At 41.6% G+C, this 16718-nt stretch overlaps 1 protein-coding gene and 1 long non-coding RNA gene across 5 annotated transcripts in view; one reads left to right on the forward strand and one right to left on the reverse strand.

Annotated features, from left to right (window-relative positions):
• Window positions 1–375: 375 nt before the first annotated feature.
• On the reverse strand, window positions 376–6843 carry LOC109437498 (uncharacterized). Its single transcript, XR_002136260.3, has 3 exons — window positions 6675–6843; window positions 3510–3572; window positions 376–1432 (listed from the first exon to the last, which is right to left on the reverse strand). It is a non-coding gene; the product is annotated as an uncharacterized LOC109437498 (long non-coding RNA).
• Window positions 6844–6871: 28 nt separating this feature from the next.
• Window positions 6872–16718, forward strand: part of APMAP (adipocyte plasma membrane associated protein) — a 39513-nt gene continuing 29666 nt past the window's right edge. The window contains exon 1 of one of the 4 annotated variants that reach the window (XM_019716782.3): window positions 6872–7079. In XM_019716782.3, coding sequence (XP_019572341.1) covers window positions 6988–7079 — 92 coding nt within the window. In that variant the 5' untranslated portion in view covers window positions 6872–6987. Of the gene's footprint in view, window positions 7245–16718 lie in introns of all 4 variants that reach the window. The other 3 variants (XM_019716783.2, XM_019716784.2, XM_074318358.1) reach the window with 3 other exon arrangements.

A 16718-nucleotide genomic window follows, 5' to 3' on the forward strand; every position in this document is an offset into this window, starting at 1 on the left:
AGTGGGAAGGGCAGAAAGAAGTACTTGTCTGCTTGGTGTTGTCTCTAAGTGGGTGACAGACCAGAGGGCAAGAATCCAACTCTAAATAAATACAGAAGTAGAAAAGGGAAAAAACCAGATGTTAGTTGTCCTAGTACAGTATTAATAAACCAGTAAGTACTAAGGAGTTCAGAAAACCTGTTGGAAGAGTTGGTCTGCAAACTTCTCTTGCAAAAGGGTGACATTTTCTGGGTAAAAGCCACCAACTGGATAACTCTGAGTTGTTTAGTTTCACTGCTCCTGCAGATCCAAACTTCTGCTAAGCAGCCTTCTGAATAAATAGACACACCTGGGACCAATCCCTTTCCTAAAGGACATCACCTCGCCCAACACACATCTCTTTATTCCTTTAATGCTTACAAGTATGCATATGTTTGTTCAAAAAAGGAGACCAGAAATCAGCCAAAGGGAAATGATTAGTTGCTTTCAACAAATGGTTTCTGGCTATAATGAAACATGCGATTAGTGTGTATGACCTGTGCCAATCATGAAGTGTCAGCGTTCAAGAGCCCCAAGGGAACAAAGGACAGGTGAGTTTGTTACTGGAGAGCAGGCCCGTCTCAGCGCGGTGTCCAGGTTCTTGGCATCTCGAGCAAAGAACTGAATGAGACAGAAATACAGTGGTGACAGAGCAGCTTATTAAAAGTGAAAGTACACTCCAAAGAGATAGGAGTGGGCCTGAGCAACCAAGAGGCTCAAGAGGCACTGACTGGTGTTTTTCTTTCTCTTCTAGAATGGGCTACTCCCCTCTGAGTGTGGGGTCTCTTGATTGGCATTTATGATTGACAGGAGAGTATTACCTTATATTTTAAGACTGTGAATGTTCTTTCCCAGAATTCAGTCTATTATAATGATATTAATGAACTTCTGGGAATATGTATGATATTATAATGATGGTATAATGAGGCCCAGGTGAAATGCAGGTTGTAGTGTATGAGTGACTTGTTTAATCTAGTTAGGTATTTTGTGTCCTTTAGCTTCCTCATAGTGGTTGATGGTTATAGTGGATAAGAGAAAGATTTGGGCAGAGACGGGAGGTCTTCTGGGTGGTTGCTCTTCGTAGGCCATGTTGGATGTGCAGGAATGTTACCTGATGTGTTTGAGTATATTGGATACCCAATTCTTGTCTCTAACTGCCTGCCTCATGTCTCCCTTGAGAGACATGATCCCTATAAATCTCTATGGGAAGTTGAGGGACAGGAGATCTCTTCTGTATCTGCTTCCTGCTGAATGTGGCTGTTGTCTCTACCTATCAGGGATTCACAGAACTCTCACTCTATCTGATCTTAGATGAAGGGAAAGGGTCTTGGGATCCGCCTGGAAGACTGTGTTGATCTCTTTGGACAGGATGTACTGGAAGTCTTGCTGGGCATCATTTGTATCCCATCGGCCCCTAGATAAGGAGACATTTTCATTAGACAGAATTAAAAGGGTTGGCCCAAGAAGCAGGACGCAGAGCCATCCACGCAAGGTGGCTATGTGAGGGAAAGTCTGTTTAGCTTCATGGAGCCTGTGGCCTTTTCCTCTAGTTTAACCGGTCATCCAGGTGGCGTTGTTCAACCTAGGAGCTGGGCCATAATGATTACAATCAAAAAGCATAAATCACAGGTTTCGGGGTAATTATCTGAAGCAGGGGGGAGGAGACTTCCTATGATTCAGGCTAGGAACAATCTTCCATTTAAGATTAAAAAGCTGATTAAGATCAGGAACTAGGGAGCTAAGAAACTAGGGAAAAGGAGACTTAAAATTCCTATAGTGGGGGGGGGCAGCTCTCCCGTATCAAATTCACTTTTAAACAGATAACAAACGTGAACATCAAGCCCATGACAGATGTTGACTGCTGCATGTCTTTCCTACTGACAACCTTTTCCCACTGAGTCTGGGTTGACCTTAAGTATCCTCCTCAGTAAGGCTATTGAGGCCTTTTTCTCCAGTTATACTATTTATAATCCTCACCTCTACGCCTGTCTGCTTCTTAGTGGGGCCTACATCATTCCTTGTAATAGTCCTGCTCTGCTCATGCGTACACTGTCTAGTCTGTTCTCCTGGTTCCCATCAAATGGTCAGTGGGCCATGGTATCCTGTCCTCTAACACAGATAATCATCCAGGCTTGGGCACCTCACTGAAGTTGGGAACATCAGATTCTCAGTCCAGGAATCTGGACTTTGGACAGAGACTCTTAGTTGTTGTGGAAGTCATGGATAGTTGGGCTTGAGGCAACAATTTTATGCCATAGGTATGCTCAAGCAGAGAATGTTGGCATATGAGATGGAATGTGTTCAGGTGCAAAACAGTCGCCTAGATGCACATGGGATTGTTTTCCTCATGTAACAAGAAGCCCAGGGGTAGGTGGTTGTTGGCAGTGCATCAGCAGCTCAATGGTCTCACCAAGGACCTTGGGTTTTCTGTTCTCAGCGTGTTGTCCTTTAGACTTAGGTGTCTCCTATGGTCATAAGTCACTGCTGCCATTTTAAGTATAACTCGGGGGTTCAGGAGAAGAAAGGGCAGGGCCAATCCCATTTCTCCCTTTTATTAGAAAAGCAAAAACTTTCCTGGAGGTGAAAATAATTCCTAGATTTCTGCTTTTACCTTAAGCCAAAACCTTGCCTGCGACCACCATCGCTTCAAGAGTTAGAAAAGTGGCAGTGTATCTTTTCCAGTTCTAGAGTGGAAGGTGGCAAAAGAGAAGAAGGCCTGCCAAATAACAGGGCTTGCACAGAATCACAGAGGGGACGCAGAGATAAAATACCATGAGGCATCAGGAGGTGGAGAGGAATTTTACTCCTTTTTGTCCAGGTCCTCGTTCCAGTGTCTGTGAGGTCTGGTTGTACTTTCTGTGCTAAGGTCCATAAGCTATCCCCATATCCCTTCTATACTCGTAGATCCCTCCCTTATCTTCAGCTGGCTTTGTGGATGTCTCTTTCTGATCTCTACGATCAGACTGATCTCTAAGATGCTTTTCCTACTGTGAACAAGCTAGTCTACATCCTCTAACTTTATACTCTACATGGTCCTCCTGAGCTGAAACCAGAGCTTCCCATCACAACACAATAACTTAGCCTGAAACCCTATTCCAAGCAGGCCACTTCTGCTGTCCTGGATCTGAGAACAGGAAGGGCTCAGCCCATTTCTGCTCTTTATTGCTCCTTTCACCCAATTATTCCTAGATTACTTGTAACCTTGAAGTCTACCCTGATTGTCACTCCCCTGTTGACGAATCCTTGCATACCCCCACACTTTCCTCTTAGCCCCTTTTTTGTCTTTCCCTAGCCTGTCAACCTGCCTATAATCTTACTCATCCAAGACCCGGTTTCCTCCAAGAAGCCTTCTCTAGCCATTCTCACCTTATGGGATTTGTTCTTTCCTGCTGGCAAGGCACTCAGTGTTTTTTCTGTGGCATTGTTTTATATTGGTAATGATGCTTCTTATATCCCCTCCCAGACTGTAATGTTCCTGCACACTGACTCACCTTCTTTCGCCTTTGTTTTGTCATAGCACTTGGCTGAGCACCTGGAAGGCTTTCAGGAGATATCTGTGGAAGAAATAGAAACAGCATGGGATTAGGAAAAAGCACTGGACTGGAAATAGGGTGTGTTTCTAGTTTTAGCTGTGAGGTACTCTATTGGCTGCCTGCCCAGCACCACTGCTTCCATGCTGGCAGAACCCTGATTTTGTTCAGCTAAATGCCCTTTATGTGGGCCAATGTTTCAATGGAAGTGGGACTCATCCTCAGTCTTAGGGTGCAGGGGGTTGGGGGTGGGTTCTGGTTGGTCTAACCCAGTGGTTCTTGACCAGGGGCTCTTTTGTCCCCTAGAGGAAACTTGGCAATGTCCAGACACATTATTGATTATCATGACTAGGTGGGTGGGATGCTACTGGAATCTAGTGGGTGGAGGCCAGGGATACTGATAAACATCTTACAATGGACAGAACAGCTTCTCACCACTTACAACACCAACAAAAAATTATCTGTCCCAAAATGTCAGTAGTCCTGAGGTTTAACCTAGTCTAACCAATCATAGGGTTCTTATCCTACTTCCAATAACTGGGTGGCAGTTAGGCTGGAGAGTGAGGTAGGGGGCTGACAATTGAAATAAATCATAACTAACAAAGTGCATCTCACCATGACTCACAAACAGAAAAATGATACTAAACCATGCTGTGCAACATAAATGATCTAATCTCAGACCATTTAACTCATTTAACTCATTCAGACCATGTGCTCCAAGATAAAATCAATGACGCCTTCCAGTGACTCTCCTAGTTTGCAAATTCTGACCTATTCCTGCTAACACTATTTGTGACAACTTCCAGCCCCCAAACCCCAAGAGGACCCTTCCATAACTCCACTGCTTTAAGAAGCCTCACAAGGTCTCTGGTGCATTCCTTTGCTACAGCAAGTTCAATAAACCTAATTTGTTATTTTTGTTATTTTGTTGAGGAATAACTGACATTATATTAGTTTCAGTTATACAACATGATTCAGTATTTGTGTATATTGTGAGATGATCACCACATCCAGTTAACAGCCTTTACCATGCATAGTTATTTTTCTTGTGATGAGAACTAAGATCTATAGAACTAAGATCTGTTCTCTTAGCAACTTTCAAATATGCAATACAGTATTATTAACCAGTCACTATGCTGTACACTAATTTATTATTACATATTTATAGATATATTCCTGGCTATTTTTGGTTGGAGGGCTTTAACATTGTGCATGGAATACAAATATTAATAATTCCAATGCGATGGGCTAAGTCCTATAATCAGGGCACGTTCAAGGGCCTTAGAAATAAAGAAATTTTCTGCTTGAGAAATTAGGGGAATAATTTTCAGCAATGATACTTGAAGTAGCTCCTGAATGATAAAAATGTTTTTGGCCAGGTGGAGGTAAAGGAAAGCATTGTTACAAGGAGAAGGAATAATATGGACAAAGGCAGGAAGGCATAGAATTAGAAATAAGCATTCCTGAGTGTCTGAAACATGGGATTCAGGGCAGGAAGAATAATCCAGACATGCAGGAAGGGCCAGATCATGCAGTACTCATACTGTTAAAAGTGTCCCTGATGTAATAGCTACACTGGTTATATTCAACAGGGAATGAAGTAAATTATTGCCAATGCCAGAATTATAACCTGAAATCCCTAAAAACCTGGACTTATTGAACATTTCCCTCTGTTGGCTCTTCATTTCTTTTCTTATGGAACAGTCATGTGTGATTCCAGTGCCATGTAGCACTGAGAAAGGCAAGAGCACGTTTCCATTAGGAAAGCTTTTGAGTGAAGAAATTCTTAATATTTCATTACGAGCATGCATTTTCTAGAGATGATATATAATAACAGGACTTGGTTTCCTCTGCCTGGAAATCCTCCTCCCTGTTTCTTCCTTAAATCCTATTTATCTTTCAGCTCCTTCATCTGTCAAACAATCTCACAAGATCATGTTATTCTCCTTTAATACAATTATCACATTTAAAATGTTACATTTATTATCATGATCTGATTAAAGTCATTTCTCACTTCTACAAGTGAGCGTTTGTCTGTGAGTTGCTCACCATCAACTTCTACCACCAAAAAATATACCTGGCTCACTAAAATAGTGTTAATGAACGAACTGATGATTACTTCATGCTTTCTTAGATTTTGTAATTAACGATGGTTTCTATTTAAACCCTGCATTTACTTCTAAGGGTAACCTTTTGATACGTTAGACTAAAATTTTTTAACTTCCACGCTGAAAGTTCTATTTTAAGTAAGGTTTTATTGAGTCAAAAAGGCTTGCCAAAATATGGGTCTTGGGGCATGAATTCTAAAGTACTGGGGCATGGCTAGGTAGAAGAGACAGCATGTCTACGGTCCCAGAGATCTGCAAGCATTTTATACATCAAGTAGGGGGAAGGGAGAAGACAGTGGTAGTTTAAAAGAATTTACATAAGCTGTAGGCAGAGCGGTGGGAGAAGGTAAAGGGGGTCAGCTCTAGGATAGGTGCAGTCCTCATAAAGAAATGTCGCTCCTGTAGATTGGCTGGCGGCAGCAGTAGCCCTCCTGTAAACCAGTGGGGGCTGGGCCTCCTGGAATTAGATGGTGTCTGGCTAAAATAATCTGTGGAAATAGCCACCGGAAAATTAATCCAAAATTCCAACAGGCAAAACAGACACGTGAGAAGTGTTTTGTTAGCTGGTCAGCATCCATTAACTAACAATTCTGTCTGTCACTCTCCAGGCCACTGTAATTAGAACATCTCACAATATTTTAAAATAATTTTACAAACTTTATCAAATGTCTGTTGTAATTATCACCAAAAGACCTTACACTTCATATCTGGCTTTAACCAAAACGGACATTTTCTGGCCTAAGTTTTCTCTTAATTGGCTCGGTTTGGAAAAAGTATAATTTTCAGGTGGGGGTTGTTGCACTCTCGTTCCTCTAAGAATATGAACTCATTATTTTTTACACTGCCTGTGTAGGAACCGGGATTTTTGTCACTTAAGCAGCACCATCCTCTCTACCGACACAGACACCCACAGACACCAACACCTGGGACCAGCAATGCCGATGCGCACGGCTACTGGCGTTCACCATCAGAAATGAAATGAAAGCAGGAAGCGCAAGGGCTGTGCTGGGCCACGCACGTTTCGGGGTCCGGACGCCGCGGCGGGTCAAGGCGCTCACTCGAGACCGGCTTCCAAATAGCCTCGCCCGGCCTGAGTAGAACCCGAGGTTCCGCCAGCTCGAAATCGCCGTGATGACCCACCGAAACAGGTCCCACCGAGTGAAGCCCAGGAGAAAGCCAGCTCAGCGACCGGAAGAGGCGGGTCCAAACGCGTCACTTTCGCGCGCAGCCGAGAAAAGGGCGACCCGGGGCGTGGGGCCAGTGCGAGGCCACCTTCGAGCCTCCTTTACTCGGTTAGGGTGCTGGCTGGGCGGGCCGCGGTGGCGCGCAGCATGGGCGACGCGGACGGGCTGCGGCAGCGCCGGCGTCTGCAGCCCCAGGTGGTCACGGACGATGGCCAGACCCCGGAGGCCAAGGACGGGAGGTAGGCGGGGCCTCCAGACCTGGTGTGCGAGCCGCGGGGCCGACTCCATAGCTCTATGATGGCAGTAACCTCAGAAGGGTAAATGCGGTGCCAACCCGCGGCATGGCCGTGTCATTTAATTCTCTCGGAGGAAACAGGCTCCGACCAAGCGGGTGCAACTGCCAGGTACTGGACACTTTGGGCGCACCCTGCGCCCTATCGCTGCGTTAATTCCTGGCTGCTTGTCCGGGGACTGTCTCACGCTGCACCTGTCCCTCCTGCCTCTCCCGCTTCCAGAGCGGTGGCTTCCTTGCCTTTCCCTCCGTCCCCTTTACCCTCTGCGCTGTCCTTACTGCTGGCTCACTTGATCCCCAGGGAAAGCCACCTAACCACGGCCCTAGGTCTTCCGGGTCCCACGCACGCACTGTCCTGAAGGGACGTCTGAAAAAATGTTCGGGTAGTACCTCGTGATCTAGCGAAGAGCTGGCCTCTGTACCTGTCCGTCTCTTGCTGCGTGAGACCTGTCCTTACCGCGGTTTTCTGGAAAGAGTAGAGAACAGAAGGGACTTTGTCAGGCAATTTTCGTGAGAATTCAGCCTTGCAGATTTTTCCTGATAGGGACAGACAAGCATAGGAAACTAATTGTTGATGCCTAATGAAAGAAATCTCAGATTTTTGGTCTTTGCTTCTTTTCCCAACTTTCTAGAATTTAAGTATGCTATGTTTTGTTAGCTAAAAACTGAAGCATGGTCCTCAAACATTTCTATTTCAATATAAAATACTTGAACTTCTCTTTTTAATTTTGTGTCCAGATTCTCCTTACTTTGAATGTTTTGAGAGAACCAAGAGGCCCTACATAGACCAAGCTCAAAGTTGTGGAACTGGTTGACTTTTAAGTTGATAGACATATTGGAAATATTTATTGGTGTGCCAAGGGGTGTGGTATGTACTGAATTTATTCACTGATGATAATAAGAGGACTACCTTCGAAGGAGAGCTCTAACAGAGAGAGGAGCACTTTGGCTCTAGAAAGGCAATTCGCAGAGAAGACTTGTTGGTAATATCTGGCTCCTGGGGTCAGAGGAAAGATCAAAATGTGATCTAGTCTTGACTGTAGGGTGACCAACTGTCATGCGGGAGACCCTGCTCGCTGCACCATTTGTCGTGCGGTGTGGCCTGCGTGGCTTCTGGTCCCGCTCCCCACATAAGAACGCAGGACATTGGGAGGCCAAAAGGGAACACCCACGGAGCCATAGATAGGGGAGTCATACCACTGTATTCTCTCTGGCAGCTGGTGGAGACACACGCAGTAGTAGCCACACAATCCGCAGTCCGCCATTCACTTCTCTGCCTGCCAACCAACCAACCAATCAACGCAGCCCCGCAGTTACATTAGTAGCCAGTTGGCTAACCGGTTACAACTCATGGCCAACCAGTCACAGTCAATGGTCATTCACTACCTGAGCCAGCACCTCCCCACCGAGGCCGAGAGCCTGGAAACTGCTCTCTGGGACTCTGTCCCCACACCAACCATCCTGGTTTTCCCTGGACTCAAATGCTTCCATGGCTGCAGGACTTTCAGTGCTAACCCTGGAAGACTGGGACAAATTGGTCACCCTACTGACTGTGGATATTGTGAAGTCATCCTCCACTGATGAGTGAGGAGCCTTTTAGAAGAGACATGCAAGGACTGGCAGTGCTTTACTACAGAAACCATAAAAACAAGGCATTGCTACGTACACTTTTACGTGAGAAAAGAAAACTCACCTGGCCCTGAGTTTGCCATGAGGTGAAGTGTGTTGAAAACCAAGGCATATAGCATCCGAGGGCACTTGTTGGATGGATCCAACTCTCAGCTGGGCTCCTCTGACACTTGGCCCTGGAGGAGAGAGGCAGAGTTAATTAAGTTGCTTTTTGTTTCTCTGTGGGGATTTCTGACTTAATGGCAAGGGTAAATTGGATGTTGCAAAGTCATTATCTGCTGATCTTTTCCAGTGTGCCCTTTACATTATATTCATTTAAGATATTTTCTTGACTTTGAGTTCCAGTCAAGATGGCAGAGTAGGTAAGTGCTGTGTTTAACGTCTCTCCTGACCACATCAAAATTACAACTAAACTAAAAAACAACCATCATTGAGAATCACCTGAAATCTTGCTGAACCAAAGACATACAACTAAGGACATTTAGAAGAAACCACCTGGGGACTGGTAGGAGGGGCAGAGACGTGGAACAGACTGGTCCCACACTTGTATATTACCATTAAAAACTGGGAAGTATATCTCAGCTGCAGAGGCCCCCTTCTGTAGAAACAAGGGGTCCCAGTGCCACACTGGGCAGCCCAGCCCAGGTTTCCAGTGCCATGGAGAAAAGTCCTCATAATTTCTGGTTGTGAAAACCAGCAGAGATTGTGGCTGAGACAGAGGTCAGCTGGAGTCTCAGGTGCTCCTCTTAAAGGGACCATGCGTGGACTTAACCAACAGTGGAATCACTGGCTCTGAGCTCAAGCACTGGGGCAACAGCAAGAGTGGTAACAGGGGCATCAGAAGCGTGAGCTGGGATGTGGGGGAGGGGAAGGCTGAGTTGTCTGGCTGTATGACCAGTGCTGGAGGGGAAGCTTTCTCCTGGATGATAGAGCTGGCAGAAGCCATTGTTTTTTTGTTGAGTACCCTCTTCCCAGCATGCAGACACAGGTGGCTATCATATCTGAGTCTCCATCAAGCTGGCTGACACGATTTGTTTGCCCTGCCCTGGTGATTCTGAGACCCCTTCCCACCCAACTTTTGGGCACACCCAAGCTGCTTCCAGTGGCTTTTGTATACAAACCAGCCTTGATTCATGCTGCAGACTTTCCTAGGGTCTCTCAAAGGTACGTGGAACCCAAACAAGCAGCATCTGGTGGAGCATATCCCATAGCTCTGGCTGAGCAGCCCTAAGCCCAGCACTAGCAGCAGACCACCTTGGTTTGAGGCTTAGTTTCTCAAGGCACTTCCAAGCATGGTGTGGATGGCATTCATCTGCAGATTGCTTTGTGGCTCCTGCTGGGTGGCCTCAGGTGGTGCACAGGCTGTGGCTGAACCTAACCTGCAGTGGATCCCCTCCCAGGTGGCCCAGGGGCTGGCGTGCCCAGTGGCCAGCTTCAAAATGAACTGGAGCATCACCCAGCTGCCTTCAAGGATGACATACCCAAGGGGCAGATTGGGCAGGCACCAGAGGCCTGCTGAGGCAGATCCTGCTCTGTAGGATTAGCCACTGTACCAAAACTTCTTCACTGTAGCCATGGCCAGTCCTCATAACCAGTGACCTTGAGGGTTAAGCCTTCCTATTGATGCGCAAACAACAATCAATGCTCAATTACAAGAGAGCACACACAACTCACAAAAGGGACATCTGGAGTGCACTGCTCAGGAAGTCTGCACCACTGAGCCCCACAGCACACCTACTATGTAAGGCCACTTTACTAAGACTGGAGGACATAGCAGCCCTACCTAATACATAGAAACAAACACAGGGAGACAGCCAAAATGTGGAGACAAAGAAACATGTCCCCCCAAGAAAGAACAGAACAAAGCTCCAGAAAAAGAACTAAACAAAATGGAGACAAGCAATCTACCAGATGCAGAGTTCCAAACACGGGTTATAAGGATTCTCAATGATCTCAGGGAGAACTTAAATAAAGAGATAGGAAACATAAAAATGGAGATAGAAAACATAAAAAGGAACCTGTCAGAGATAAAGATTACAATAACTGAAATGAAGACCTATTAGAGGGAATCAACAGTAATCAAGACTATATTAGATGAAGCAGAGGATTGAATCAGTGATTTAGAAGATAAGGTAGCAGAAAACACCCATTCAGAAAAGGAAAAAGCAAAACAAATCCCCCCCCCCCCAAAAAAAAAAAGAGTTTAAGGGGCTTCTGGACATCAAGTGTACCAACATTTGCATTATAGGGGTACAAGAATGAGAAGAGAGAGAGCAAGGAATTGAAAACCTATTTGAAGAAATAACGATGGAAAACTTCCCTAACCTGGTGAAGGAAATAGCTATATAAGCCCAAAAAGCATAGAGTCCCAAACAAGATGAACCTAAAGAGGCCCACACCAACACACATCATAATTAAAAGGCCAACTGTTAAAGACAGAATGAATCTTAAAAGCAGCCAGAGAAAAACAGTTAGTTACCTACAAGGGAGCTCCCATCAGACTGTTGGCTGATTTCTCAACAGAAACTTTGCATGACAGAAGGAATTGGCAGGAAGTATTCAAAGTTATGAAAAGCAAGGATCTACAATCAAGATTATTCTACTTAGCAAAGCTATCATTAGAATCGAAGGACAGATAAAGAGCTTCCCAGACAAGAAAAATCTAAAGGTGTTCATCACCACCAACCAGTATTACAAGGAATCTTAGACTTCTTCTTTTTTCCCCTCTTTTATAATTTATTAAATTTATTGGGGTGACAGTGGTTAGTAAAATTATGTAAGTTTCAAGAGTACAATTCTGTAATACATCATCTGTGTTTCACATTGTGTGTTCACCACCCAGGGTCACTTTTCCTTCCATTACAATGTATTTGATCCCCTTTTGCCTCTTCTACCACTTCCCCTTCTCCTTTACCCTCTGGTAGCCAGTAAGCTGTTGTCTGTTTCTGTGTGTTTTTTGTTTGTTTGTTTTGTTCTTTTGTTGTTTTCAGTTTTATATCACACATATGAGAGGAGTCATATGGTTCTTGACTTTGTCAGTCTGATTTATTTTGCTTAGCATAATAATCTCAAGATCCATCCATGTTGTTGCAAATGACAGTATTTCATCTTTTCTTATGGCTGAGCAGTATTCCATCTTCTTTATCCAATCATCTATCAAAGGACACTTTGGTTGTTTCCATGTTTTCGCCACCATAAATAATACTGCAGTGAACATCAGAGTACATATATCTTTATGGGTAAATGTTTTCAAATTTTTTGGGTGGATACCCAGGATAGAAATTGGTTGGTCATGTTGTAATTCTATTCTTAATTTTTCAAGGAACCTCCATACTGTACCAATTTACATACCCACCAGCAGTGTATGAGGGTTCTTGTTTCTCTAAAGCCTCTCAAACATTTGTTATTATTTGTTTATAGCCGTTATTTGTGATAGCCATTCAACAGGTATGAGGTGAAATCTCACTGTGGTTTTGATTTGCTTTTCCCTAATAGCTAGTGAAGTTGAGCATTTTTTTCATATATCTGTTGGCCATTTGTATGTCTTGTTGGGAGAAGTGTCTGTTCAGGTCCTCTGCCCATTTTTAAATTGGATTGCTTTTTTGTTGTTAAGTTGTACGAGTTCGTTATATATTTTGGATATCAGCCCCTTATCGGACGCGTTTTTGCAAATATCTTCCATTCAGTTGGTTGCATTTTTGTTTTGTTGATCGTTTCTTTTGCTGTGCAGAAGCTTTTTAGTTCGATATAGTCCCATTCATTTATTTTAGCTTTTACTTCCCTTGCCTTTGAGGTCAAATTCATAAAATACTTTTTGAACCGAAGGTCCATACGTTTAGTACCTATGTTTTCTTCTATGCAGTTTATTGTTTCAGGTCTTATGTTTAGGTCTTTGATCCATTTTGAGCTAATTTTGGTATATGGAAACAGATAGAGGCTAGTTTCATTCTTTTGCACATGACTTATTGAAGAAGCATTCTTTTCTCCATCATTTGTTTTTGGCTCCTTTGTCGAAAATTACCTGCCCACACATATGTGGGTTTATTTCTGGGTTTTCAATTCTATTCCATTGGTCTGTGCTGTTTTGATTTTTGTCACTCTAGTACAAGCAGAAGTCAGGGAATGTGAAACCTCCAGCCTTATTCTTTTTTCTTAGGATTGCTTTGGCTATTTGGGGTCTTTTGTGGTTTCATACAAATCTGATGATTTTTTGTTCTATTTCTTTAGAAAATGCTTTTGGGATTTTGATGGGGATTGCTTGCAACCTATATATTGCTTTGGGTAATATGGCCATTTTAACTATGTTGATTCTTCCAACTCATTTATGTGGAATATCTTTCCATTTCTTTGTGTCTTCTTCAATTTCTTTAAAAAATGTCTTGTAGTTTTCAGCATATAGGTCTTTCACATCCATGGTTAAGTTTATTCCTAGGTATTTTATTCTTTTTGTTGCAATTGCAACAGGAATTTTTTTTTCTCATTTGTTTTTCTGAAATTTCATTGTTAGTATTCATGAATGTGATGGATTTCTTTACTTGATTTTTTATTTTTTTGCTTCTTTAAAATAATTTATTAAGGAAAATTGCAAACATATGAAAAAATTGTATATATTGAAGCCCATGAAGACTCATGAACTCAATGCCCAGCTCCAACAATTATTAACTCATGACTCATCTTGTTGCTTTTATATCACTATCCACGTACTTCCTCTTGTATTATTTTGAAGCAAATATTAGGCATCTGAAATCTATAAATATTTCAGTATGATTTCTTATAAAGGATCTTTTAAAAGCATAACCACAATACAGTTATCACACCCAAAAAATATAATGTATTTCCTTTTTTTTCTTTACTTGATTTTGTATCCAGTAATTTTACTGTATTCGTTTATCATTTCTAATAGCTTTTTGGTGGAGTTTTTAGGGTTTTCTATATAAAGAATCATGTCATCTCCTGAAAGTGACAATTTGACTTCCTCATTCCCAGTTTGGATGGCTTTTATTTCTTTCTTTTGCCTGATTGCTCTGTCTAGGATTTCCAATACTATGTTGAATAACAGTGGTGATAAGGATCAACCCTGTCTTGTTTCTGAATGTAGAGCAAAAGCATTCAGTTTTTCACCATTTATTATGATATTAGCTGAGGGTTTGCCATGTATGTTCTTTATTATATTAAGGTATTTTCCTTTTCCACCCTTTTTATATTAGTGTTTTAATCATAAATGGATGTTGTATCTTATCAAATGCTTTCTCTGCCTCTATTGATATAGTCATGATTTTTGTCTTTTATTTTGTTTGTGTGCTGTATCACATTGATCAATTTACATATGTTGAACCATCCTTATACCCCTGGGGCGAGCCCCACTTGATCATGATGTATAATCTTTTTAATGTATTGTTGTATTTGATTTGCTTGAATTTTGTTTAGGATTTTTGCATCTGTAGTCATCAGAGATATTGGTAGCTAGTTTTCTTTTATGTGTTATTTTTACCAGGTTTCAGTATCAGAGTAATGTTGGCCTCATAAAATGAGTTAGGAAATATTGCCTCTTCAAATTTTTTTAAGTAGAGGGACTGCTTTAAGATGAAAATAAAAAATATGAATAATAAAATGGCAATAACTATATACCTACCAACAATTACTTTCAATATAAATGGATTAAATGCTCCAAGCAAAAGAGAGGTGGGCTGAATGGATAGGAAAACAAGACCCTTCCTGATGCTGCCTACAAGAGATTCACTTTAGAGTGAAAGATACACACAGACTGAAAGTAAAAGGATGGAAAAAGATATTTCATGAAAATGGAAACAAACGAGCTGGGGTAGTAATACTTATACCAGACAAAGTAGAATTTAAAACAAAGATTATAACAAGAGACAAAGAAGCACCTAGTGATCTTACTTCTGGGTATTTATCCAAAGAAACCCAAAATGCTACTTCGAGGGGATGTGCTCATCCATGTGTTCATTGCAGTATTATATAAAATAGCCAAGACAAGAAGGCAACCTGGGTGTCCCTGAATAGAAGACTGGATCAAGAAGAGGTGGTACATATATACAATGGAATGTTGCTCAGCTATTAGAAAGAATGAAATCTTGGCATCTGCGACAACATGGATGGACCTACCGGGTGTTGTGCTAAGTGTATTGTCAGACAGTGAAAGGCAAATGTCATATGATTTCATTTATAAGTGGAATCTAAAAAACAAAACAAACAAACAAATAAAACAAAAACAAACTCATAAGTATAGGGAATATTTTGATGGTTGCCAGATGGAAGGTGGTTGGGGGTGGGTGAAAAACGGGAAGGGATTAAGTACAAATTGGTAGTCATAAAATAGTCATGAGGATGTAAATTAATGCATAGGGAATATAATTAATAATATGGTAATAACTATGTATAGTGCCAGGTGGGTACTTTTGAGTAATTATGATGTACAGTTGAAACCAATATAATGCTGTATATTAGCTATATTTTAATAAAAATCTTAAAACAATGTTCTTGACTTTCCTATCTGTGAACATTGTGTTTTTTTTTTTTTTCCTGTTTTCGTCTTTCTCTTCTTATTTGTTTGATCCCTTTTCTATATATCTGTAATGGTCTCTTTCATAGTGAATTCTCTTCACCTACCTTCCTTTCTATATTTATTATCATAAAGCTATAGTTTTTTTGCTTTTTTTAAAATTATTTTTTTCATGTGATTCTCCTCTATTTTTCATTTCTTTTGTGGTCATTTTTAGTAGTTCATGTAATTGTCTTCTTGATTACCTTACAAGTTGAGGGTTCACCACAAGACAGGAAAGCATTGTATATAATGTATAATGGAATCTGAGGGATGTAAAAATGTGACAACTATAGAAAAACCTTTAGATATGCTAAACAGAATAAAGAAAGCCTTGAAAGATACATTATTCAATTAACAGAAGTAGGACAATAGATTTTAGTGGAAGGGGCACCTAGCAATACATTGGCTATCTCCTGACTCAGCATGAAAGGTAGTGTTAGCTCAGTTTCACTGATGTGGCCATTGAGGTCTATGTGAATGGAGTGGTTTATATAAAGTTCCAGAGTATTGGAGTCAAAAAAGAGAAATGAAACGAATAAAGAAGGATAGAATTTGCCACTGGACAACGATTGAGAGGCACATTAAAAAAATTATGCTTTGGAAATAGGTTTTATGCCAAAGCTCTTGAATTTCTGTGTTTGAACTAGCTATAAGGAGGAATGCAGTCATTAAATCCTTTTATTCAGTGTGGAACATAGATGAACTAAGCACTTTAACACACCAGTGCAAGCTTAAATTGGTATTTACATCAGTTTCTCCAAATACTTTGGAAACTGTATTGTCAGAATGATTGTAACACTGAAACTATCCCTTTCCTTTTGGAACATAGTTCTGTCTGAGAAGAGAGAGTAGCTGTTTAATGTCCACAAATAACTGTTTAGGGCTAAAGAGTGAATACATTGAAAATTTAACAGCTGCTTTTTCAGTAGCTTTTTCTAAAGGACTTTAGACTAATTAAAAATCTCTACTAGGCCAATTTTCCTTTTTAAGACTGAGGAGTAAGGGAGGCAGGGTGGGAAAACAGATGGGGCTGTTATAAATTCATGAAGTTGTGAGGAGTTTGGAATCTGAAGTTTTCTTAGCCTTTCATCCTGGGTGTGTTTTCAGGTGGCTCTTTTAACTTCTTAGTTATTTTCAATGCTGGAATAAAGACATCTACAGTCTAGAAGCCCCAGTTTATAAAGGAATGTGGAAAATGAAAAAAATTCAAGGTGCAGTCATTTAAAAATTAGACTGACTTTGTTGCTGTTTGATTTTCTCAGTTTCTAGGGATTACCTTGACACCTGGGGTTCTGGTCCCTGTGGATTTAGGGCTTATAGATTTTCCATAAAAATCATAGGTTGTTTTTGATCTCACAGGGTCTGTTGCTCAGGACTTCAGTCCCTGACTTG

Source organism: Rhinolophus sinicus, chromosome 13 (assembly GCF_057876585.1).
Source record: "Rhinolophus sinicus isolate RSI-liver-muscle chromosome 13, RSI-T2T, whole genome shotgun sequence".
Lineage (NCBI taxonomy): Eukaryota > Metazoa > Chordata > Mammalia > Chiroptera > Rhinolophidae > Rhinolophus > Rhinolophus sinicus.